The sequence below is a fragment of the Gigantopelta aegis genome, chromosome 12 (genome assembly GCF_016097555.1).
Source record: "Gigantopelta aegis isolate Gae_Host chromosome 12, Gae_host_genome, whole genome shotgun sequence".
NCBI classification, from domain to species: Eukaryota; Metazoa; Mollusca; class Gastropoda; order Neomphalida; family Peltospiridae; genus Gigantopelta; species Gigantopelta aegis.
This window is the reverse complement of record NC_054710.1, coordinates 48,131,843-48,156,737: the sequence shown is the minus strand read 5'-3', so window position 1 is coordinate 48,156,737 and position 24,895 is coordinate 48,131,843. Positions and strand designations below refer to the sequence as shown.

The 24,895-nt window shown below is 37.6% G+C and overlaps 1 protein-coding gene across 2 annotated transcripts in view; it reads left to right on the top strand.

The window, feature by feature from the left end:
- LOC121386272 (CWF19-like protein 2) overlaps window positions 1-24,895 on the top strand; it is a 48,241-nt gene that overhangs the window by 21,461 nt on the left and 1,885 nt on the right. Inside the window, exons 9-17 of one of the 2 annotated variants that reach the window (XM_041517115.1) lie at window positions 301-510; window positions 8,419-8,490; window positions 11,147-11,212; window positions 12,104-12,218; window positions 14,178-14,266; window positions 18,929-19,045; window positions 21,841-21,996; window positions 23,401-23,481; window positions 24,537-24,638. In XM_041517115.1, the coding sequence (XP_041373049.1) occupies window positions 301-510; window positions 8,419-8,490; window positions 11,147-11,212; window positions 12,104-12,218; window positions 14,178-14,266; window positions 18,929-19,045; window positions 21,841-21,996; window positions 23,401-23,481; window positions 24,537-24,638 (1,008 nt within the window). Of the gene's footprint in view, window positions 1-300; window positions 511-8,418; window positions 8,491-11,146; window positions 11,213-12,103; window positions 12,219-14,177; window positions 14,267-17,336; window positions 17,463-18,928; window positions 19,046-21,840; window positions 21,997-23,400; window positions 23,482-24,536; window positions 24,639-24,895 lie in introns of those variants that run through there. The other variant, XM_041517116.1, reaches the window with a different exon arrangement.

Below are 24,895 nucleotides of genomic sequence, written 5' to 3'. Positions count from 1 at the left end.
CTTAGCCCAGTCGTAAAGTGCTCGCTTGATGTGCAGTCAGTTTGAGATGATCCCCGTCGGTTGGCCCATTAGGATATTTCTCATTCCAGCCAATGCACCACGACTGGTATATAAAGGCTGTGGTATGTGCTATCCTGTCTGTGGGATGGTGCATATAAAAGATATAGCAGGTTTCCTCTTTAAGACAATATGTCAAAATTACCAAATCTTTGACGTCCAATAGCCGATGATTAATAAATATCAATGTGCTCTAGTGGTGTTATTAAACAAAACAAACTTTACTATTTGTACTGCTTGCAGTCTATGGCCCAGGAACTGAAGTCTAAACTGGAGGAAGCGAGGAAAATGAAGGAAACTCGGCCAACCGTAACATCCACTGATGTGCGACCAGAATCAGACGGTGAAGAGGTCGTGCTGACACGCACGGGGAGAGGTGGAGTCATTCTACCGTTACCGGAGAGAAGCCATGAACCAGAGCAGCGAGGGAGGAAACGGCGCAAGAAAGAAACGGTATCAAACTTAGGGCTGTTCCACTAGCCTCTAAAGGGTGTATAAATGACAATACAGGGCTTGAATTTAAAAATTTGTCAACCACAGCTTTTTCTCTTTTGAATTGCCGCGAGTGAAATGACCCACCAACGTCAGTTTTAACCCTTCTACAGCATTTAAAAAAAGTAACCTTTGCAACAAATAAATATGACTGAACGGTTATTTTGTTGCATGTGGACATATTTCAGATGTACAAATGTTGAATACTGACAGATACATGTACACCAGATGTATTAATGTTGAATACTGACAGATACATGTACACCAGATGTATTAATGTTGAATACTGACAGATACATGTACACCAGATGTACAAATGTTGAATACTGACAGATACATGTACACCAAATGTACAAATGTTGAATACTGACAGATACATGTACACCAGATGTATTAATGTTGAATACTGACAGATACATGTACACCAGATGTATTAATGTTGAATACTGACAGATACATGTACACCAGATGTACTAATGTTGAATACTGACAGATACATGTACGCCAGATGTATTAATGTTGAATACTGACAGATACATGTACACCAGATGTACAAATGTTGAATACTGACAGATACATGTACACCAGATGTACAAATGTTGAATACTGACAGATACATGTACACCAGATGTACAAATGTTGAATACTGACAGATACATGTACACCAGATGTACAAATGTTGAATACTGACAGATACATGTACACCAGATGTACAAATGTTGAATACTGACAGATACATGTACACCAGATGTATTAATGTTGAATACTGACAGATACATGTACACCAGATGTATTAATGTTGAATACTGACATGTACACCAGATGTATTAATGTTGAATACTGACAGATACATGTACACCAGATGTATTAATGTTGAATACTGACAGATACATGTACACCAGATGTATTAATGTTGAATACTGACAGATACATGTACACCAGATGTATTAATGTTGAATACTGACAGATACATGTACACCAGATGTATTAATGTTGAATACTGACAGATACATGTACACCAGATGTACAAATGTTGAATACTGACAGATACATGTACACCAGATGTATTAATGTTGAATACTGACAGATACATGTACACCAGATGTACAAATGTTGAATACTGACATATACATGTACACCAGATGTATTAATGTTGAATACTGACAGATACATGTACACCAGATGTATTAATGTTGAATACTGACATGTACACCAGATGTATTAATGCTGCTGCCATTAAGGAGTTTTAGTGCCATTGGTTATGCTTCTGATGCACAGCAATTTATATCTCAAAGACGGAAGTTGCCATTGGTGCTGTCGTTAAGTTCGAACCCTGCAGTTGTAACATACATTGTACATGTATGTAGCTAACATTGCTACACACAACCTTTCAATAAACATAAACACCATGGATATAAAATACTACCCTCACTCTTAATGTCAGTGACAATAGTAACATACATTGTATGTAGCTAACATTGCTACACACAACCTTTCAATAAACATAAACACCATGAATATAAAATACTACCCTCACTCTTAATGTCAGTGACAATAGTAACATACATTGTATGTAGCTAACATTGCTACACACAACCTTTCAATAAACATAAACACCATGGATATAAAATACTACCCTCACTCTTAATGTCAGTGACAGTAGTAACATACATTGTATGTAGCTAACATTGCTACACACAACCTTTCAATAAACATAAACACCATGGATATAAAATACTACCCTCACTCTTAATGTCAGTGACAATAGTAACATACATTGTACATGTATGTAGCTAACATTGCTACACACAACCTTTCAATAAACATAAACACCATGAATATAAAATACTACCCTCACTCTTAATGTCAGTGACATTAGTAACATACATTGTACATGTATGTAGCTAACATTGCTACACACAACCTTTCAATAAACATAAACACCATGGATATAAAATACTACCCTCACTCTTAATGTCAATGACAATAGTAACATACATTGTATGTAGCTAACATTGCTACACACAACCTTTCAATAAACATAAACACCATGGATATAAAATACTACCCTCACTCTTAATGTCAGTGACAGTAGTAACATACATTGTATGTAGCTAACATTGCTACACACAACCTTTCAATAAACATAAACACCATGGATATAAAATACTACCCTCACTCTTAATGTCAATGACAATAGTAACATACATTGTATGTAGCTAACATTGCTACACACAACCTTTCAATAAACATAAACACCATGGATATAAAATACTACCCTCACTCTTAATGTCAGTGACAATAGTAACATACATTGTACATGTATGTAGCTAACATTGCTACACACAACCTTTCAATAAACATAAACACCATGAATATAAAATACTACCCTCACTCTTAATGTCAATGACAATAGTAACATACATTGTACATGTATGTAGCTAACATTGCTACACACAGCCTTTCAATAAACATAAACACCATGGATATAAAATACTACCCTCACTCTTAATGTCAGTGACATTAGTAACATACATTGTATGTAGCTAACATTGCTAAACACAACCTTTCAATAAACATAAACACCATGGATATAAAATACTACCCTCACTCTTATGTCAGTGACAGTAGTAACATACATTGTATGTAGCTAACATTGCTACACACAACCTTTCAATAAACATAAACACCATGGATATAAAATACTACCCTCACTCTTAATGTCAGTGACAATAGTAACATACATTGTACATGTATGTAGCTAACATTGCTACACACAACCTTTCAATAAACATAAACACCATGGATATAAAATACTACCCTCACTCTTAATGTCAGTGACAGTAGTAACATACATTGTATGTAGCTAACATTGCTACACACAACCTTTCAATAAACATAAACACCATGGATATAAAATACTACCCTCACTCTTAATGTCAGTGACAATAGTAACATACATTGTATGTAGCTAACATTGCTACACACAACCTTTCAATAAACATAAACACCATGAATATAAAATACTACCCTCACTCTTAATGTCAATGACAATAGTAACATACATTGTATGTAGCTAACATTGCTACACACAACCTTTCAATAAACATAAACACCATGGATATAAAATACTACCCTCACTCTTAATGTCAGTGACAGTAGTAACATACATTGTACATGTATGTAGCTAACATTGCTACACACAACCTTTCAATAAACATAAACACCATGGATATAAAATACTACCCTCACTCTTAATGTCAGTGACAGTAGTAACATACATTGTATGTAGCTAACATTGCTACACACAACCTTTCAATAAACATAAACACCATGGATATAAAATACTACCCTCACTCTTAATGTCAGTGACAGTAGTAACATACATTGTACATGTATGTAGCTAACATTGCTACACACAACCTTTCAATAAACATAAACACCATGGATATAAAATACTACCCTCACTCTTAATGTCAGTGACAGTAGTAACATACATTGTATGTAGCTAACATTGCTACACACAACCTTTCAATAAACATAAACACCATGGATATAAAATACTACCCTCACTCTTAATGTCAGTGACAATAGTAACATACATGTACATGTATGTAGCTAACATTGCTACACACAACCTTTCAATAAACATAAACACCATGGATATAAAATACTACCCTCACTCTTAATGTCAGTGACAATAGTAACATACATTGTACATGTATGTAGCTAACATTGCTACACACAACCTTTCAATAAACATAAACACCATGGATATAAAATACTACCCTCACTCTTAATGTCAGTGACAATAGTAACATACATTGTATGTAGCTAACATTGCTACACACAACCTTTCAATAAACATAAACACCATGGATATAAAATACTACCCTCACTCTTAATGTCAATGACAATAGTAACATACATTGTATGTAGCTAACATTGCTACACACAACCTTTCAATAAACATAAACACCATGAATATAAAATACTACCCTCACTCTTAATGTCAATGACAATAGTAACATACATTGTATGTAGCTAACATTGCTACACACAACCTTTCAATAAACATAAACACCATGGATATAAAATACTACCCTCACTCTTAATGTCAGTGACAGTAGTAACATACATTGTATGTAGCTAACATTGCTACACACAACCTTTCAATAAACATAAACACCATGGATATAAAATACTACCCTCACTCTTAATGTCAGTGACAATAGTAACATACATTGTATGTAGCTAACATTGCTACACACAACCTTTCAATAAACATAAACACCATGGATATAAAATACTACCCTCACTCTTATGTCAGTGACAGTAGTAACATACATTGTATGTAGCTAACATTGCTACACACAACCTTTCAATAAACATAAACACCATGGATATAAAATACTACCCTCACTCTTAATGTCAGTGACAATAGTGACATACATTGTATGTAGCTAACATTGCTAAACACAACCTTTCAATAAACATAAACACCATGGATATAAAATACTACCCTCACTCTTAATGTCAATGACAATAGTGACATACATTGTATGTAGCTAACATTGCTACACACAACCTTTCAATAAACATAAACACCATGGATATAAAATACTACCCTCACTCTTAATGTCAATGACAATAGTGACATACATTGTATGTAGCTAACATTGCTACACACAACCTTTCAATAAACATAAACACCATGGATATAAAATACTACCCTCACTCTTAATGTCAATGACAATAGTGACATACATTGTATGTAGCTATCATTGCTACACACAACCTTTCAATAAACATAAACACCATGAATATAAAACACTACCGCCCCTCATCCTTAATGTGAATGAAGAAAATGGGAAGTTACTCTGCTCGTTACAGATATAATGGAAAGCATCCGTGACTACCCTGTACGAACATCTCAACAGCCGATTGCCTACAAATCTTCCATAATACCCAGAGTTTCTCTTCCAGTTGGTGACTGATGATGATGCCCTAGGCCAAGTCACTGGTCATACCAGAGTCATGGCCTAGAGTTGGATAACTTGTTCCCAACCCTTTTGTATATACAGTTCAATCGCATTGGCTCGAAACCTGTCAGTGCCAGAGAAAGTGTTCAACCCTTTTGTATATAAAGTTGAATCGCGTTGGCTCGAAACCTGTCAGTGCCAGAGAAAGTGTTCAACCCTTTTGTATATACAGTTGAATTGCGTTGGCTCGAACACTGATGGTGCCCGAGAAAGTGTTCAACCCTTTTGTATATACAGTTGAATCGCGCTGGCTCGAACCCTGATGGTGCCCGAGAAAGTGTTCAACCCTTTTGTATATACAGTTGAATCGCGTTGGCTCGAAACCTGTCGGTGCCCGAGAAAGTGTTCAGTCCTTTTGTATATACAGTTGAATCGCGTTGGCTCGAACACTGATGGTGCCCGAGAAAGTGTTCAACCCTTTTGTATATACAGTTGAATCGCGTTGGCTCGAACCCTGATGGTGCCCGAGAAAGTGTTCAACCCTTTTGTATATACAGTTGAATCGCGTTGGCTCGAAACCTGTCGGTGCCCAAGAAAGTGTTCAGTCCTTTTGTATATACAGTTGAATCGCGTTGGCTCGAAACCTGTCGGTGCCCGAGAAAGTGTTCAGTCATTTTGTATATACAGTTGAATCGTGTTGGCTCGAAACCTGTCGGTGCCCGAGAAAGTGTTCAACCCTTTTGTATATACAGTTGAATCGCGTTGGCTCGAACCCTGATGGTGCCCGAGAAAGTGTTCAACCCTTTTGTATATACAGTTGAATCGTGTTGGCTCGAACCCTGTCGGTGCCAGAGAAAGTGTTCAACCCTTTTGTATATACAGTTGAATTGCGTTGGCTCAAATCCTGTTGGTGCCCGAGAAAATGTTCAGTCCTTTTGTATATACAGTTGAATTGCGTTGGCTCAAACCCTGTCGGTGCCCGAGAAAGTGTTCAGCCTTTTGTATATACAGTTGAATTGCGTTGGCTCAAATCCTGTCGGTGCCCGAGAAAGTGTTCAGTCCTTTTGTATATACAGTTGAATCGCATTGGCTCAAATCCTGTCGGTGCCCGAGAAAGTGTTCAACCCGTTTGTATATACAGTTGAATTGCGTTGGTTTAAATCCTGTCGGTGCCCGAGAAAGTGTTCAACCCTTTTGTATATACAGTTGAATCGCGTTGGCTCGAACCCTGTCCGTGCCCGAGAAAGTGTTCAACCCTTTTGTATATACAGTTGAATTGCGTTGGCTCAAATCCTGTCGGTGCCCGAGAAAGTGTTCAACCCTTTTGTATATACAGATGAATTGCGTTGGCTCAAATCCTGTCGCTGCCCGAGAAAGTGTTCAACCCTTTTGTATATACAGTTGAATTGTGTTGGTTTAAATCCTGTCAGTGCCTGAGAAAGTGTTCAACCCTTCTGTATATACAGTTGAATCGCATTGGCTCGAACCCTGTCCGTGCCCGAGAAAGTGTTCAACCCTTTTGTATATACAGTTGAATTGCGTTGGCTCAAACCCTGTCGGTGCCCGAGAAAGTGTTGAGCCTTTTGTATATACAGTTGAATTGCGTTGGCTCGAACCCTGTCGGTGCCCAAGAAAGTGTTCAACCCTTTTGTATATACAGTTGAATCGTGTTGGCTCAAATCCTGTCTGTGCCCGAGAAAGTGTTCAACCCCTTAGTATATACAGTTGAATCGCGTTGGCTCCAACCCTATTGGTACCTGAGAAAGTGTTCAATTCATAGGGTAGTTCAACCTAACCATTCAGTTGAAACATCGTGTAATTGTACCTCGGGACTTCGAACGTTGCTGTTTATTTGAACCTTCTGAGTTCAACCCAGTGAGATTCTACTGTATATATTATGTGCAATAAAAATATGTTTTGAATCAGGAATAATTAAATTTCCGTGACATTCATTATAACATAACGTCATCCCATTGGTCCAGACGTAGCAACAAGAGTTTGTTCATTTCTATTACATTCATTACAATATAACGTCATCCCATTGGTCCAGACGTAGCAACAAGAGTTTGTTCATTTCTATTACATTCACTACAATATAACGTCATCCCATTGGTCCAGACGTAGCAACAAGAGTATATTACATTCATCCCATATGGTCCATTGGTCCACGTAGCAACAAGAGTTTGTTCATTTCTATTACATTCATTACAATATAACGTCATCCCATTGGTCCAGACGTAACAACAAGAGTTTGTTAATTTCTATTACATTCACTACAATATAACGTCATCCCATTGGTCCAGACGTAGCAACAAGAGTTTGTTCATTTCTATTACATTCACTACAATATAACGTCATCCCATTGGTCCAGCCGTAGCAACAAGAGTTTGTTCATTTCTCGATGAACGTAAAAATTACGTCGTCAGATAACGTCATATCTGTTTACAGACCAAAAATAATTCAAAATAAAGTTTGAAGTTTTAGTGTTATTATTAGCAAGTATGATTCAAATTTAATTATAAGTATTGTCCGTTATTTGTTTCACGTTCATCTGGGTATGGAAAAAAAAATCATCCGCAAACTATGTAAGAACGGCTTCACCGATTCACACAATTTGCGGATGTCTTTTTTTGTTCATACTCAGATGAACGTAAAAGAATTAACAGACAATCTTTAAAACATTGTAACTTTGGACTCCAGTGATGAGTCATGGATGGGAGATGTGGTATATACCACAATTGGTGCCAACAATTGATGTGCCTGAACCTTTAGTTGATATGAACACATTAATAGTTTGTTCTTTTCTTTCAGTCGGGAGATTACCTCTTCCTTGTTTTAAAACACTTTTTCATTTTAATATTTTGGGTTTTTCTCTTAATTTTTCCAGGTTTCAACTCATGAGGCAGGTGAACGTGTGCGATACTTTGATGATGATGACAAGTTCAGTCTCAAATCTTTGGTGAGTGGGAGAAAAAAAGAGACAGGAGTATTTTTAGAGAATACTAAACGAGTTACGAGTCAGTACTGTTTTGTCTGGCATGAGAAGAACAATATCAATTCACAAGTGTAAGATAAACGATATTGCCGAGTAGCGAGTTGGGTATTTTATTTATTACCCATTATCAATATTTATCATTTTATGGAAGATTTTCAAATGATACTGTTGTTTAAAACAAGTTTGCAAATTGAGAACAAGAGACCACATTGCGTCATAGCTGTGACATACATGTACGTATCATTGATGACATAAGTTAGTTGTTGACATGACTGCCACCATAGAAACTGTTCTTACATTTAATTAACCACCTATAGTAAAGCACTGATTATGATGTCAAAACATATCTAGAAGAAGAAATGTTTTTTTTCTTTCCTTAGGGAAAGATCATTTTTCTTTCAACACTTCTGTCTGCCCATATGTGTAATAAATATAGAATACTATACTCGTTTTCGCTAGATATAATTTTTACGAAACTCGTGAACGTATCTGACCGAACGAAAGTGAGGTCAGATACGTTTGGGAAGTTCACGAGTTTCGTAAAAGTTATATCTAGCGAAAACGAATGTGGTATTTTATTTATTACCCTCCTTTAAATCACGCAAATTATGAAAAATAAATAAATCAATCAATCAATTTTGTAGCCTATTTCAAGACCGGATGTTGATTTGCATAACTAGCCGGTGCACGACTATGTGCTGCAGCATTGAGAAATAGTTCGTTGTACTTCCGCTACTTCTCAGTGACTTCCTCATAAATTTCCATCGGGTTTCATTTTTTTTATTTAAAGAAAGCTGTAAGGTACATGCATCAATGTATGTTTATTTTCATATTGGGTAAAAAATGGGTAAAACTAATGCATAATTCCATATTTTAACAAAACGCCCCCAAGAAACAAATGTTCCCGTTACCCCACTGGTTATGCTAATAATGATGAATTCACAAATCACAACTGACAATAACAATTTGTTGACCAAAACTCCAACCAATAAGAGAATAACAAGTGTTTTTGCAGTTAAAAAAGTGTAGCTTGCAAAAGCAGCTGAGTTCACGGGAAAACTAAAGTTGTAACTTTAAGGTCGACGACAGTCACTTTTCGCGCCCTTGTTTTGGCTTTCTTTGTACACAATAAATATAGCAAATATCTTACCGTAATTTCTCTTGAAATCCATATTTCGTAAAAGGTACAATTTTTCAATCACAGAATTTTCTTCAAACACATTCAGGTGCTTCAGTAATGTTCGAAAAAAAAAAAAATCAATTGGAATTTTGCATTGGATTTTTTCCAGCATTCTTAAAACGGAAACGTCATGTACCCAGTTGGTGGTTATTGTAAGGAGGTGCAAAGTGATGTCATTGGAATTCTGATGTCATTCAAATTCAAAATTAGCTATATTATTACAATGCATTGCCACATTAAAATAAAAACTGGTCTACTAACCTTGACCCCTGTTAAATTTCTACAACAAGCAAACAACACTGTTTACAGGTCGGTATATTTTACTTTTTCATAATTCTACAAAAAATATTAAGTTTAAGTTTTAAAAAATAAAAAATTACCTTTTGTCAAATATATCAAATGAAAAAATTAACGTTGGATATGTTTCATTTATTGTGTACGAAGCCAAAACAAGTGTCCAAAAAGTGACTGTCGTAGACCTTAATAATGATGAATTCACAAATCACAACTGACAATAACAATTTGTAGACCAAAAAATCCATAATAAATAAAATGAATATGTTTAATTATTGTTCTATTCATTCTTTTATTTTTATTTTTTATTTAAAAATATTTCTCGCGCAGTCCAGTTTACATCAACTTTTAATGAATGACATTTGTAGTAAAAGTTGTGGATGTTACTGACCTTGACATTAATTATGAATGAAAAAAATAGTCCCGTTATGCTAATAAGTTCGCTGTCCAACCAATCGAAATTGACTCTGTTCCCTGTTGACAAATCAAAATACAGTTTGTAATACGCACCTGGTGGTGCGTACGAAATTTGTACGACACCGCTATATCTTCACCAGGAGGGTAATAAAACACAATCCTAGTACAGTAATGATTAGCTGTTCTGTATCACGTCATAGAATCAAAAGGAGATGGGTAGCTAGGGCTGTTGTTCTGGGTACTGTAAACCAGGTGGGAAATGCATGATTATTAATTTCATGTTGTTTGCTCCCAACCTCAAATCGCAAAATTTATACACATGCACTATCTTCATTGTGGGGCTGGATGTAACCCAATGGTAAAGCACTTGTTTGATGTGCGGTTGGTCTGGGTTCGATCCCCATCAGTGCACCATGCCTGGTGTATCAAAGGTTGTGGTATGTACTATCTTGTCTGTGTGATGTTGCATGTAAAAGATGCCTTGCTACTAATGGGGAAATGTAGCAGATTTCATCACTAAAACTATGTCAAATTACCAAATGTTTGACATCCAATAGCTGATGATTAATAAATCAATGTGAGCTAGTGATGTCGTAAAACAAAACAAACTTTCTTCTTTTTCTTCATTGTAGATACGGATTGCAGAAACTAAAGTTTGTTCGCAAAATTTACACATTGTGAATGTGCACTAAGGTGAATAGTTCTATAAGTGTTTTGTTTTTTTTGTAGGTGGAACGGGAAAAGATGGGTACCGCTGAAGATCAGAATTCAATGTTTGCTAGACTGGCAGGCAGGGTAAGTTTTAGAGAGAGTAAAAGTGTGTGAGAGAGAGAAAGAGAGAGAGAGAGAGGGAGAGAGGGAGAGAGGGAGAAGCAGATAGATCAAGGTAGAGAGACAGAGGGAGGGAAAGTGTGCATGAGAGAGATAGAAAGAAGAGAGAGATTGAGAAATAAACTTGAAAGGAACTTGGACGTGCTTGAACCTTAGTTGGATATAAGCACGAAAATAAGTTAAAATGAAAAGGACAAAACTCGTAAACAAATTAAATATTTTGCTTCTGATGACATCATGATAACCTGTAACCATCTTTAAGCATTCACTTACGCTCACTCCTATAAGTTTTAAAAAAGCTAATGTGAATTACCAGAATAACTCTCTATCAAATTTATTCAGGAATCGACAATGTTAACACCACAGGACCTTGTTTAATAAAAAAGCTCCAGCTATTATTATATAGTGTTTATGAGAAATGAGATTTTAGGTGGGTGTGAAGGAATTTTAGCATGGGAAAGTCAAGACTGGCGAGTGAAGCGATAAGGGGATCGAGTGATGCTTCCCTGGAAAATATTTTGAAATTTAAAAAAAATATATATTTGAGTGGTGTCTTCATCCCTGAAACTCTTCCCGTACACAAGCACCTAGATTTTTTATCTTTTTATCTGATCTTAGCTCTCTCTCTCTCTCTCTTTTTTTTTCTTTATTTACATAAAATAATTTTCATTAAGTAGATTAGATTTGATGTGCAATTATTAAAAACTGTCTTTATTTGACTATTGTACACATGTAGTTGTCAGATGTCGAAAGATCTTTTCAACTGTCATTTTTAAATCGGTATCACACCCCTGATTTATGTACTGTTTTCAAATCTAGGGTTTGGTTAATTTCTTTTTTCACCAATATTTGCAGGTTTGTGAAAAGACCGACGAAGACTATCAGATGGATGATGTGATCATCACGAAGGCAGCGTGCAAACAGTCCGAGGCCGAGCTAGAGGAGAAAGACCGGACCAGAGCCATATTTGGTATTATTACCTTATAGTCCATTATCGTAACGGGGGTACAAGAGAAAGACCGGGCCAGAGCCATATTTGGTATTATTACATTATAGTCCATTATCGTAACGGGGGTAGAGAGAAAGGCCGGGCTAGAGCTATATTGGTATTATTACCGTATAGTCCATTATAGTAACGGGGGTAGAGGAGAAAGACTGGGCTAGAGCTATATTGGTATTATTACCTATAGTCCATTATCGTAACGGGGGTAGAGGAACCGGGCTAGAGCTATATTGGTATTATTACCGTATAGTCCATTATAGTAACGGGGGTAGAGGAGAAAGACTGGGCTAGAGCTATATTGGTATTATTACCTATAGTCCATTATCGTAACGGGGGTAGAGGAGAAAGACTGGGCTAGAGCTATATTGGTATTATTACCGTATAGTCCATTATAGTAATGGGGGTAGAGGAGAAAGACCGGGCTAGAGCTATATTGGTATTATTACCGTATAGTCCATTATTGTAACGGGGGTAGAGAAGAAAGACCGGGCTAGAGCTGTATTGGTATTATTACCGTATAGTCCATTATCATAACAGGGGTAGAGGAGAAAGACCGGGCTAGAGCTATATTGGTATTATTACCGTATAGTCCATTTTCATAACGGGGGTAGAGGAGAAAGACCGGGCTAGAGCTATATTGGTATTATTACCGTATAGTCCATTTTCATAACGGGGGTAGAGGAGAAAGACCGGGCTAGAGCTATATTGGTATTATTACCGTATAGTCCATTATAGTAACGGGGGTAGAGGAGAAAGACTGGGCTAGAGCTATATTGGTATTATTACCTATAGTCCATTATCGTAACGGGGGTAGAGGAACCGGGCTAGAGCTATATTGGTATTATTACCGTATAGTCCATTATAGTAACGGGGGTAGAGGAGAAAGACTGGGCTAGAGCTATATTGGTATTATTACCTATAGTCCATTATCGTAACGGGGGTAGAGGAGAAAGACTGGGCTAGAGCTATATTGGTATTATTACCGTATAGTCCATTATAGTAATGGGGGTAGAGGAGAAAGACCGGCCTAGAGCTATATTGGTATTATTACCGTATAGTCCATTATTGTAACGGGGGTAGAGAAGAAAGACCGGGCTAGAGCTGTATTGGTATTATTACCGTATAGTCCATTATCATAACAGGGGTAGAGGAGAAAGACCGGGCTAGAGCTATATTGGTATTATTACCGTATAGTCCATTTTCATAACGGGGGTAGAGGAGGAAGACCGGGCTAGAGCTATATTGGTATTATTACCGTATAGTCCATTTTCATAACGGGGGTGGGGGGTAGCTCAAAGGTAAAGCGCTCGCCTGATGTGTGGTCCATCTAGAATCAATCCCAGTCGGTGGCCCATTGGGCTATTTCTCGTTCCAAACAGTGCACCACAACTGGTATATCAAAGGCCGTGGTATGTGCTATCCTGTCTGTGGTATGATGCATACATATAAAAGATCCCTTGCTACTAATGGGAAAATCTACCAGGTTTTCTTTATGAAACTACATGTCAGAATTACTAAATGGTTAATATCCCATAGCCGATGATCAGAAAATCAATTTGCTCTAGTGGTGGTGTTAAATAAAACAAACTTTATTTATCATAACGGGGGGAATACTTTCATAATTTCTTACTGATAAATTTGCTTTCTGGCAATTTAGCACTTACATGTACTGTTCAATGACAATGTCAGTACAAAATAGGAATTTAACAAGACATCAAACTATCAATATATTTCTACAGTAAGTGACTCGATTGTAATGCCATGATAGTCCATTCAGTTATTCACTGAATATAACATTTATTATTTATTAATTATGTAGAAGACGTTGGTTAGTAAATGTGGCTCAAATGAGGTTTTGTAACAGGTACATTGTATTAACATTTTAGCAGAAAATGTATAATTTAGTTTTTTTGTGTTTTTTTGTAGAACATCGAAAAATAAGTGCAGCTATGGAGAAGTGCAATTACTGTTTCAACAAAGTTCCCAAACATCTCATCATAGCCATTGGAGTAAAGGTTTGTACTGTTATAACAAAGTTCCCAAACATCTCATTAGCCGTTGGAGTAAAGGTTTGTACTGTTTCAACAAAGTTCCCAAACATCTCATCATAGCCGTTGGAGTAAAGGTTTGTACTGTTTCAACAAAGTTCCCAAACATCTCATCATAGCTGTTGGAGTAAAGGTTTGTACTGTTTCAACAAAGTTCCCAAACATCTCATCATAGCCGTTGGAGTAAAGGTTTGTACTGTTATAACAAAGTTCCCAAACATCTCATCATAGCCGTTGGAGTAAAGGTTTGTACTGTTTTAACAAAGTTCCCAAACATCTCATCATAGCTGTCGGAGTAAAGGTTTGTACTGTTTCAACAAAGTTCCCAAACATCTCATCATAGCTGTCGGAGTAAAGGTTTGTACTGTTTCAACAAAGTACCCAAACATCTCATCATAGCTGTTGGAGTAAAGGTTTGTACTGTTTCAACAAAGTTCCCAAACATCTCATCATAGCCGTTGGAGTAAAGGTTTGTACTGTTATAACAAAGTTCCCAAACATCTCATCATAGCTGTCGGAGTAAAGGTTTGTACTGTTTCAACAAAGTTCCCAAACATCTCATCATAGCCGTTGGAGTAAAGGTTTGTACTGTTTCAACAAAGTTCCCAAACATCTCATCATAGCCGTTGGAGTAAAGGTTTGTACTGTTGTAACAAAGTTCCCAAACATCTCATCATAGCCGTTGGAGTAAAGGTTTGTACTGTTGTAACAAAGTTCCCAAACATCTCATTAGCCGTTGGAGTAAAGGTTTGTACTGTTATAACAAAGTTCCCAAACATCTCATCATAGCTGTTGGAGTAAAGGTTTGTACTGTTATAACAAAGTTCCCAAACATCTCATCATAGCTGTTGGAGTAAAGGTTTGTACTGTTATAACAAAGTTCCCAAACATGTCATCATAGCTGTTGGAGTAAAGTTTTGTACTGTTATAACAAAGTTCCCAAACATCTCATCATAGCTGTTGGAGTAAAGGTTTGTACTGTTATAACAAAGTTCCCAAACATCTCATCATAGCTGTTGGAGTAAAGGTTTGTACTGTTATAACAAAGTTCCCAAACATCTCATCATAGCTGTTGGAGTAAAGGTTTGTACTGTTATAACAAAGTTCCCAAACATCTCATAATAGCCGTTGGAGTAAAGGTTTGTACTGTTATAACAAAGTTCCCAAACATCTCATCATAGCCGTTGGAGTAAAGGTTTGTACTGTTATAACAAAGTTCCCAAACATCTCATCATAGCTGTTGGAGTAAAGGTTTGTACTGTTTCAACAAAGTTCCCAAACATCTCATCATAGCTGTCGGAGTAAAGGTTTGTACTGTTATAACAAAGTTCCCAAACATCTCATCATAGCTGTCGGAGTAAAGGTTTGTACTGTTTTAACAAAGTTCCCAAACATCTCATCATAGCTGTTGGAGTAAAGGTTTGTACTGTTATAACAAAGTTCCCAAACATCTCATCACAGCTGTTGGAGTAAAGGTTTGTACTGTTATAACAAAGTTCCCAAACATCTCATCACAGCTGTTGGAGTAAAGGTTTGTACTGTTTTAACAAAGTTCCCAAACATCTCATCACAGCTGTTGGAGTAAAGGTTTGTACTGTTGTAACAAAGTTCCCAAACATGTCATCATAGCTGTTGGAGTAAAGGTTTGTACTGTTGTAACAAAGTTCCCAAACATCTCATCACAGCTGTTGGAGTAAAGGTTTGTACTGTTGTAACAAAGTTCCCAAACATCTCATCATAGCTGTTGGAGTAAAGGTTTGTACTGTTGTAACAAAGTTCCCAAACATCTCATCATAGCTGTTGGAGTAAAGGTTTGTACTGTTTCAACAAAGTTCCCAAACATGTCATCATAGCTGTCGGAGTAAAGGTTTGTACTGTTTCAACAAAGTTCCCAAACATGTCATCATAGCTGTCGGAGTAAAGGTTTGTACTGTTATAAAGTCATAAATATTAACACTTGTGCTTAATGGTGATTTAGTTGCACCCCTACATAGCTGTTTGGTAGTAATGCTGTCATATTATATAATTGTTGTAATCCAGATTTGGTTATTTTCGTATAATTTGGGCAAAAATAAGCCTGCCGCCTATCCTCCACCTACAAAAATGGAAGCCCATACGCCTATGACTGATGACTACGTGACTGAATTACCAAATGTTGCACATCCAATAGCCTATAATTAATTAATCAATATGCTCTAGTGGTGTTGTTAAACAAAACAAACTTTAACTGAAGGCTTTGTAAGATTATCAAATGTTTGACATCCAATAGCTGATGACTGTTTTGTGTTATTGTGGTATTGGTAAACAAAACAAAAAAATGTCCTTTCGTCCCATGTTTGATAGCCAGTATGTTTGATAGCCAGTATGTTTGATAGCCAGTATGTTTGATAGCCAGTCTGTTTGATAGCCAGTCTGTTTGATAGCCAGTATGTTTGATAGCCAGTATGTTTGTGGTGTCTTTAACCAAATATTTGTTTTGTTTTTACCAGGTGACGTCCATTAGCTGATGATTATTTTGTTTTGTTTTTACCAGGTGACGTCCATTAGCTGATGATTATTTTGTTTTGTTTTCACCAGGTGATGTCCATTAGCTGATGATTATTTTGTTTTGTTTTCACCAGGTGACGTCCATTAGCTGATGATTATTTTGTTTTGTTTTCATGAGGTGACGTCCATTAGCTGATGATTATTTTGTGTTATTGTTAAACAAAACAAACGTTTTCCCTTTCTTCCCATGTTTGATAGCTGAAATGTTTCCCGGGTCTTTAACCCAATGTTTGTTTGTTTTGACCAGGTGTACCTGTGTCTGCCCCACTACCGCTCGCTGACCGCTGGTCACTATCTGATCATACCTATGTTTGTTTGTTTTGACCATGTGTACCTGTGTCTGCTGAACTACCATTCGCTGACCGCTGGTCACTATCTGATCATACCTATGTTTGTTTGTTTTGACCAGGTGTACCTGTGTCTGCCCCACTACTGCTGGCTGACCACTGGTCACTGTCTGATCGTACAGATGTTTGTTTGTTTTGACCAGGTGTACCTGTGTCTGCCCAACTACCGCTCGCTGACCGCAGGTCACTGTCTGATCGTACTGATGTTTGTTTTGACCAGGTGTACCTGTGTCTGTCCAACTACCGCTCTCTGACCGCTGGTCACTGTCTGATCGTACTGATGTTTGTTTGTTTTGACCAGGTGTACCTGTGTCTGTCCAACTACCGCTCTCTGACCGCTGGTCACTGTCTGATCGTACCAATGTTTGTTTTGTTTTAACCAGGTGTACCTGTGTCTGCCCAACTACTGCTCGCTGACCGCTGGTCACTGTCTGATCATACCGATGTTTGTTTGTTTTGACCAGGTGTACCTGTGTCTGTCCAACTACCGCTCTCTGACCGCTGGTCACTGTCTGATCATACCAATGTTTGTTTTGACCAGGTGTACCTGTGTCTGCCCAACTACCGCTCGCTGACCGCAGGTCACTGTCTGATCGTACTGATGTTTGTTTTGACCAGGTGTACCTGTGTCTGTCCAACTACCGCTCTCTGACCGCTGGTCACTGTCTGATCGTACTGATGTTTGTTTGTTTTGACCAGGTGTACCTGTGTCTGTCCAACTACCGCTCTCTGACCGCTGGTCACTGTCTGATCGTACCAATGTTTGTTTTGTTTTAACCAGGTGTACCTGTGTCTGCCCAACTACTGCTCGCTGACCGCTGGTCACTGTCTGATCATACCGATGTTTGTTTGTTTTGACCAGGTGTACCTGTGTCTGTCCAACTACCGCTCTCTGACCGCTGGTCACTGTCTGATCATACCAATGTTTGTTTTGACCAGGTGTACCTGTGTCTGCCCAACTACCGCTCGCTGACCGCAGGTCACTGTCTGATCGTACTGATGTTTGTTTTGACCAGGTGTACCTGTGTCTGTCCAACTACCGCTCTCTGACCGCTGGTCACTGTCTGATCGTACTGATGTTTGTTTGTTTTGACCAGGTGTACCTGTGTCTGTCCAACTACCGCTCTCTGACCGCTGGTCACTGTCTGATCGTACCAATGTTTGTTTTGTTTTAACCAGGTGTACCTGTGTCTGCCCAACTACTGCTCGCTGACCGCTGGTCACTGTCTGATCATACCGATGTTTGTTTGTTTTGACCAGGTGTACCTGTGTCTGTCCAACTACCGCTCTCTGACCGCTGGTCACTGTCTGATCATACCAATGTTTGTTTTGACCAGGTGTACCTGTGTCTGCCCAACTACCGCTCGCTGACCGCAGGTCACTGTCTGATCGTACTGATGTTTGTTTTGACCAGGTGTACCTGTGTCTGTCCAACTACCGCTCTCTGACCGCTGGTCACTGTCTGATCGTACTGATGTTTGTTTGTTTTGACCAGGTGTACCTGTGTCTGCCGAACTACCGCTCTCTGACCGCTGGTCACTGTCTGATCGTACCAATGTTTGTTTTGTTTTAACCAGGTGTACCTGTGTCTGCCCAACTACTGCTCGCTGACCGCTGGTCACTGTCTGATCGTGCTGATGTTTGTTTTGACCAGGTGTACCTGTGTCTGCCCAACTACCGCTCTCTGACCGCAGGTCACTGTCTGATCGTACTGATGTTTGTTTGTTTTGACCAGGTGTACCTGTGTCTGCCCAACTACCGCTCACTGACCGCTGGTCACTGTCTGATCGTACCGATGCAGCATGTCACGTCGGGTACCACTGTCGATGAAGACGTCTGGCAGGAGATTCAGGTAAGTTGTGACAGCTTCCGATGTTGTCACACTTTAGGGTGTATACGACCAAATCAAATTCCTTAGACGACAATAGTAACATATGTAGCTAGAACTAATACTCATACCTTCAGCATATCAATCGACATAAACACCACTGATATAAATACTACCACCCCTCACCTTTAAAGTGAATCTGAAAAAAATTGGTGATCAAGCTGCTCATTTCAGAGGTAATGGGTAGCATCTATGACTACCATAGTTCTGCACATAAAATGGGGTACTTTTTTTTACAGGTACCCCATACATGTTTCAAGCACAAGGCTACTTAACACAGTGGTACTAAATTAAATACATATGCATACATTTTTTTGCCAACCAACACACTCACATTTATCATGTGGTGTTAACTTCTCTATGAAAAGTTGGGTTTTATTGAAAACATATTATATACATGTATATATATGTATATATATATATACATATATATATTTACATACATACATACATACATACATACACATACATATATATATATATATATACATACATACATACATACATACATACATACATATATATATAAAAGGTTTGGGTACAACTTATCCAACTTACAAGGACCTCTCATAATAACAAACATTAAATTGTACAATAATGGCAAGGTTGGGTGCACCTCGAACTTTGAGCCAGCCAGACGTTATTTGGTTTAGTACTACCTTAACACAACATTAACTGGCAGGGGGTGTAGAAATGTTTGCCAAATGATCTATCAAACTCCAAATATGACAGAAACCCATTTTTTTCTACAATATATCCATAGTTACATGAAATTCTTTCGCCAAATTAAAATTAAATTTTCGAGTTGTCTTTAAAATTCCCAGTTGTCAAACTTAATGAGTGCCAGAGCTAACCCCACACTGGGGATATTTTGTAATGAATACTGTATTAACAGGAGATGTTTGATTTGCACACTTGGGATTGTCATCACTTAACACAGTATTAACAGGAGATGTTTGATTTGTCATCACTTAACACTGTATTAACAGGAGATGTTTGATTTGCACACTTGGGATTGTCATCACTTAACACAGTATTAACAGGAGATGTTTGATTTGCACACTTGGGATTGTCATCACTTAACACAGTATTAACAGGAGATGTTTGATTTGTCATCACTTAACACTGTATTAACAGGAGATGTTTGATTTGCACACTTGGGATTGTCATCACTTAACACAGTATTAACAGGAGATGTTTGATTTGCACACTTGGGATTGGATTGTATTATCATCACTTAACACAGTATTAACAGGAGATGTTTGATTTGCACACTTGGGATTGTCATCACTTAACACAGTATTAACAGGAGATGTTTGATTTGTCATCACTTAACACAGTATTAACAGGAGATGTTTGATTTGCACACTTGGGATTGTCATCACTTAACACAGTATTAACAGGAGATGTTTGATTTGTCATCACTTAACACTGTATTAACAGGAGATGTTTGATTTGCACACTTGGGATTGTCATCACTTAACACAGTATTAACAGGAGATGTTTGATTTGCACACTTGGGATTGTCATCACTTAACACAGTATTAACAGGAGATGTTTTTGCATTTGTCATCACTTAACACTGTATTAACAGGAGATGTTTGATTTGCACATTTGGGATTGTCATCACTTAACACAGTATTAACAGGAGATGTTTGATTTGCACACTTGGGATTGTCATCACTTAACACAGTATTAACAGGAGATGTTTGATTTGTCATCACTTAACACTGTATTAACAGGAGATGTTTGATTTGCACACTTGGGATTGTCCTCACTTAACACAGTATTAACAGGAGATGTTTGATTTGCACACTTGGGATTGTCATCATTTAACACAGTATTAACAGGAGATGTTTGATTTGCACACTTGGGATTGTCATCACTTAACACAGTATTAACAGGAGATGTTTGATTTGTCATCACTTAACACTGTATTAACAGGAGATGTTTGATTTGCACACTTGGGATTGTCATCACTTAACACAGTATTAACAGGAGATGTTTGATTTGCACACTTGGGATTGTCATCACTTAACACAGTATTAACAGGAGATGTTTGATTTGCACACTTGGGATTGTCATCACTTAACACTGTATTAACAGGAGATGTTTGATTTGCACACTTGGGATTGTCATCACTTAACACAGTATTAACTGGGGGTGTTTTTATATCAATTATGTTTTGCTTGATTTGCACTTCGGTTGAATGTCATCCCCATAAAGTTAGATTATGGGGGAGGGGATGGTTAGGAGAAACATGTTTATCATGACTGTGGTACTCATTAAAAAAAAAAGCTGAACTGAAGACAGTTTCATGAAACATCGTAACTTTATGTTTACGCTGAGCAGTCCTACATTTACATGTGTTTGGTATCTATTTCATGCACTAAATTACATCCGTAGCGAAAATGAGTCATTTTGAGAAGAAAAGAAAGTGATTTATATATATTTTGAACTGTATTATTTCTACTGTTTGCAAATATAGCAATAGTTTTTCAAAGATAAATTTGTTTATGTTCAAAACTAGATGACTAAATCCACAATTAAAAAACAATTCTTTAACAATGTGTTTGAAATAAGCATAAATGTTTTATTGTCTTTACTATGATCCATATTCGAGGAGTACTGACAATAGTTACATAATTTTAGAGGAAGGAGTGCAGTACAAAATGTTGCATGGGGGAAGGAGGAGGTATAAAATGCTAAATTTTGCTTCACGTCATTGTTGATTGGCACTTTCTGCCTGCATGTTTCAGACATTCCGAAAGACTCTGGTGACGATGTTTGAGCGCCAGGACCAGGATGTTGTGTTCATGGAGACGAGCATGAATCTCAAGAGACATCCACACATGACTGTTGAGTGTGTGCCCATGGAGAAAGAGACCGGAGACTTGGCTCCCATCTACTTCAAGGTCAGTACACCAGTCACTTTGGTCATAAGATCGAGCCACCTCAGCAGACATATTGTTTTCTCCCTGTCCCAACCAGTGGCCCATGGAGAGAGAGACCGGAGACTTGGCTCCCATCTACTTCAAGGTCAGTACACCAGTCACTTTGGTCATAAGATCGAGCCACCTCAGCAGACATATCCCCCCCCCCCCCCCCCCCCCCCCCCCCCCCCCCCCCCCCCCCCCCCGTCCCATCCAGTGGCCCATGACTGGTACATTAAAGTACTGTTCGAACTTGCATATAACAGTATTATATAGCTGTATTATTAGGAGTAGCTTATGAGGTGGCAGCAGGTTTCATCTCTGTGTATCCACTTTGTCAACAGAACCACATACTAGGCATCAAATAGCTGTAGTTTCAGGGATGTGAGAGCTACTCGGAAACCCGTAAATGTGCTTTTCCATTTCGTCTAAAACAACAACATGATGTTCAGTACTGTTGACCACACAAGGTTCATTTGCATGTTTCAAAATATTGCTATCTTTTGTTTTGGAAGTGCTACTGTACTCCTACAGGCCTCTGGGGGCGGAACTTAGCCCAGTGGTAAAGCGCTCGCTTGATGTGCGTTTGGTTTGGGATCGATCTTCATCGGTGGACCCATTGGGCTATTTCTCGCTTCAGCCAGTGTACCACGACTGGTACATCAAAGGCTGTGGTATGTGCTATCCTGTCTATGGGATGGTGAAGATTAAAAAAAAGAAGAGTAGCCCATGAAGTGGCGACAGGAGGTTTTCTCTCACAATATCTGTGTGGTCCTTAACCATATGTCTGACACCATATAACCAAATAAAATGTGTTGAGGGCATCATTAAATCAAACATTTCCTTCCTTCCTTCAGGCCTGACAAATCATTTAGACTTCCATGAAAGACCACGTTTTACTGGTCCAACCAGAGGGACTACAGGTTTCACCTCCTTCCTTCCGTCTGTCTGTCTGTGTGTCTAATATATATAGTTTTCCAGATTGTTTTTTGTAATGCCTCAAGATGTTGAGCTGAAATTTTGTATATAGCTTTATCATTTTCTGTTACAGATCACATTTCACTTTCATGGTGATTTACAGAGTTATGGCCTTTGCTTGCTCAAAAAAAAAAAAAAAAATCCACATAAAAAAACAAATTATATAAGAATTGTTTTTCATTTTTTAGAAAAACATTGACGTCAGCCAATCAGAATACAGTAAATCGTATAAATTCAGAAAGTTTGTAATTATATCGATATAAAAAGTTAACAATTGGATATTTAACTAATTATTATAAGAATAACGGTTGAGCAGTTTGTACTCACTGGTTTTTATTTCACTTTAAAAAAAAAAACAAATTCTTTCTTTATAAAATGTTTTCAGTTTATTCTCTGTTTAATTTGCAGAAAGCAATTCAAGACACAGGGTCAGAGTGGTCCCAGAATAAGAAGTTGGTGGATCTGAGCAAGAAAGACATCAGACACGCGGTGAGTGAATATCATTTATCAACATGGGAACATATCGAAATAAACCACTGGCTCAAGGGAGGTCATGGGACATGGAATAAACAAAGGAGAAATTACAAAATATATTTTATAATATAAGAATAAAGGGTTTATTTTTACATTTATATGTATTAAATGTTTTATGGGCTGTCATTAACCATTCATTTATTCATCAGTTAAAATATAATTTGACAGTTTCAAACATTTGTACTTGGCATGAATTTTGATTAAGAAATTGTTGACTATCCATTAGGTATCTAGTTTTTCATGATCTGCTGATAAAATAAAAAAAAAACTTGTTCTAGTATGTAACTAACTGCGATTCATCTGTTTGAAACTAGCAAAATGGTTAACCACCACATTCAAGAATATTTTTAATCTCCTGAACCAAGGATGTAAACTATAATAATGATATGGATCCATATTGACTACTGGGTGTCAAACAAAAGTAAATATGTGAAGGAATGGATGGATGGATGGATGGATGCACTATCTTTCAGTCAAAATATGCTTAAAAAGTGTTAAACAATCACTTGATTTTACATTACATAGCTGTAGCACTAAATGATTGTATTTTTTCTTATTAAACTCATGAAACGGATCAGATATTTGAATTTATATTCATGCAGAATGGTAAATTCAGTGCTACTTGACCAAATGTTCACTTAATCCGAGTTTGAGCCATGTCAAGTAAAAACATTAGATGTATTTGTCCAATCTTTCATTTAAAAATAAACTGAAAATAAGCCATCGAAATTCTTGTCAGCAATCAGCAGTACCAGTGTAAAATTAATCTTCAGTGACAGTTTTATCACTGTTAGGTCGGCAATCAACAGTAGTGCTGCAAAAAGCTGTGGCAAAATTGATCTGCCTTTTTATCATTATCAGGTATTTATTTTTTTATTATTTGCTCTAAATTGCCGTTCCAAGCTGATCTGCATTTCGAGGGACACAAATTGCTGTTCCACCTCAAGATATTTATTTGTACTGGTCGGTTATTCTGTGCTTTTTTGACAGAGTTGTCTTTCTTTACACAGGTACCGAAAGGTTTCCCGTACTTCAGCGTGGACTTCGGACGTCAGGGCGGGTTCGCTCACGTTATTGAAGACGAAGTCAAGTTTCCGTCGTACTTTGGAAAGGTAAATCAACACGTCTAAAATAGTTGTTTTTTTCCCCGTTATCACAGATAGTGTAGCCTACTACTGGTGATGAAGTACTTCTGACACATGGTAAATCAACACAAGTCTAAAATAGTTGGGGGTTTTTCCCTGTTATCACAGATAGTGTACTACTGGTGATGAAGTACTTCTGACACATGGTAAATCAACACAAGTCTAAAATAGTTGGGGGTTTTCCCTGTTATCACAGATAGTGTAGCCTACTACTGGTGATGAAG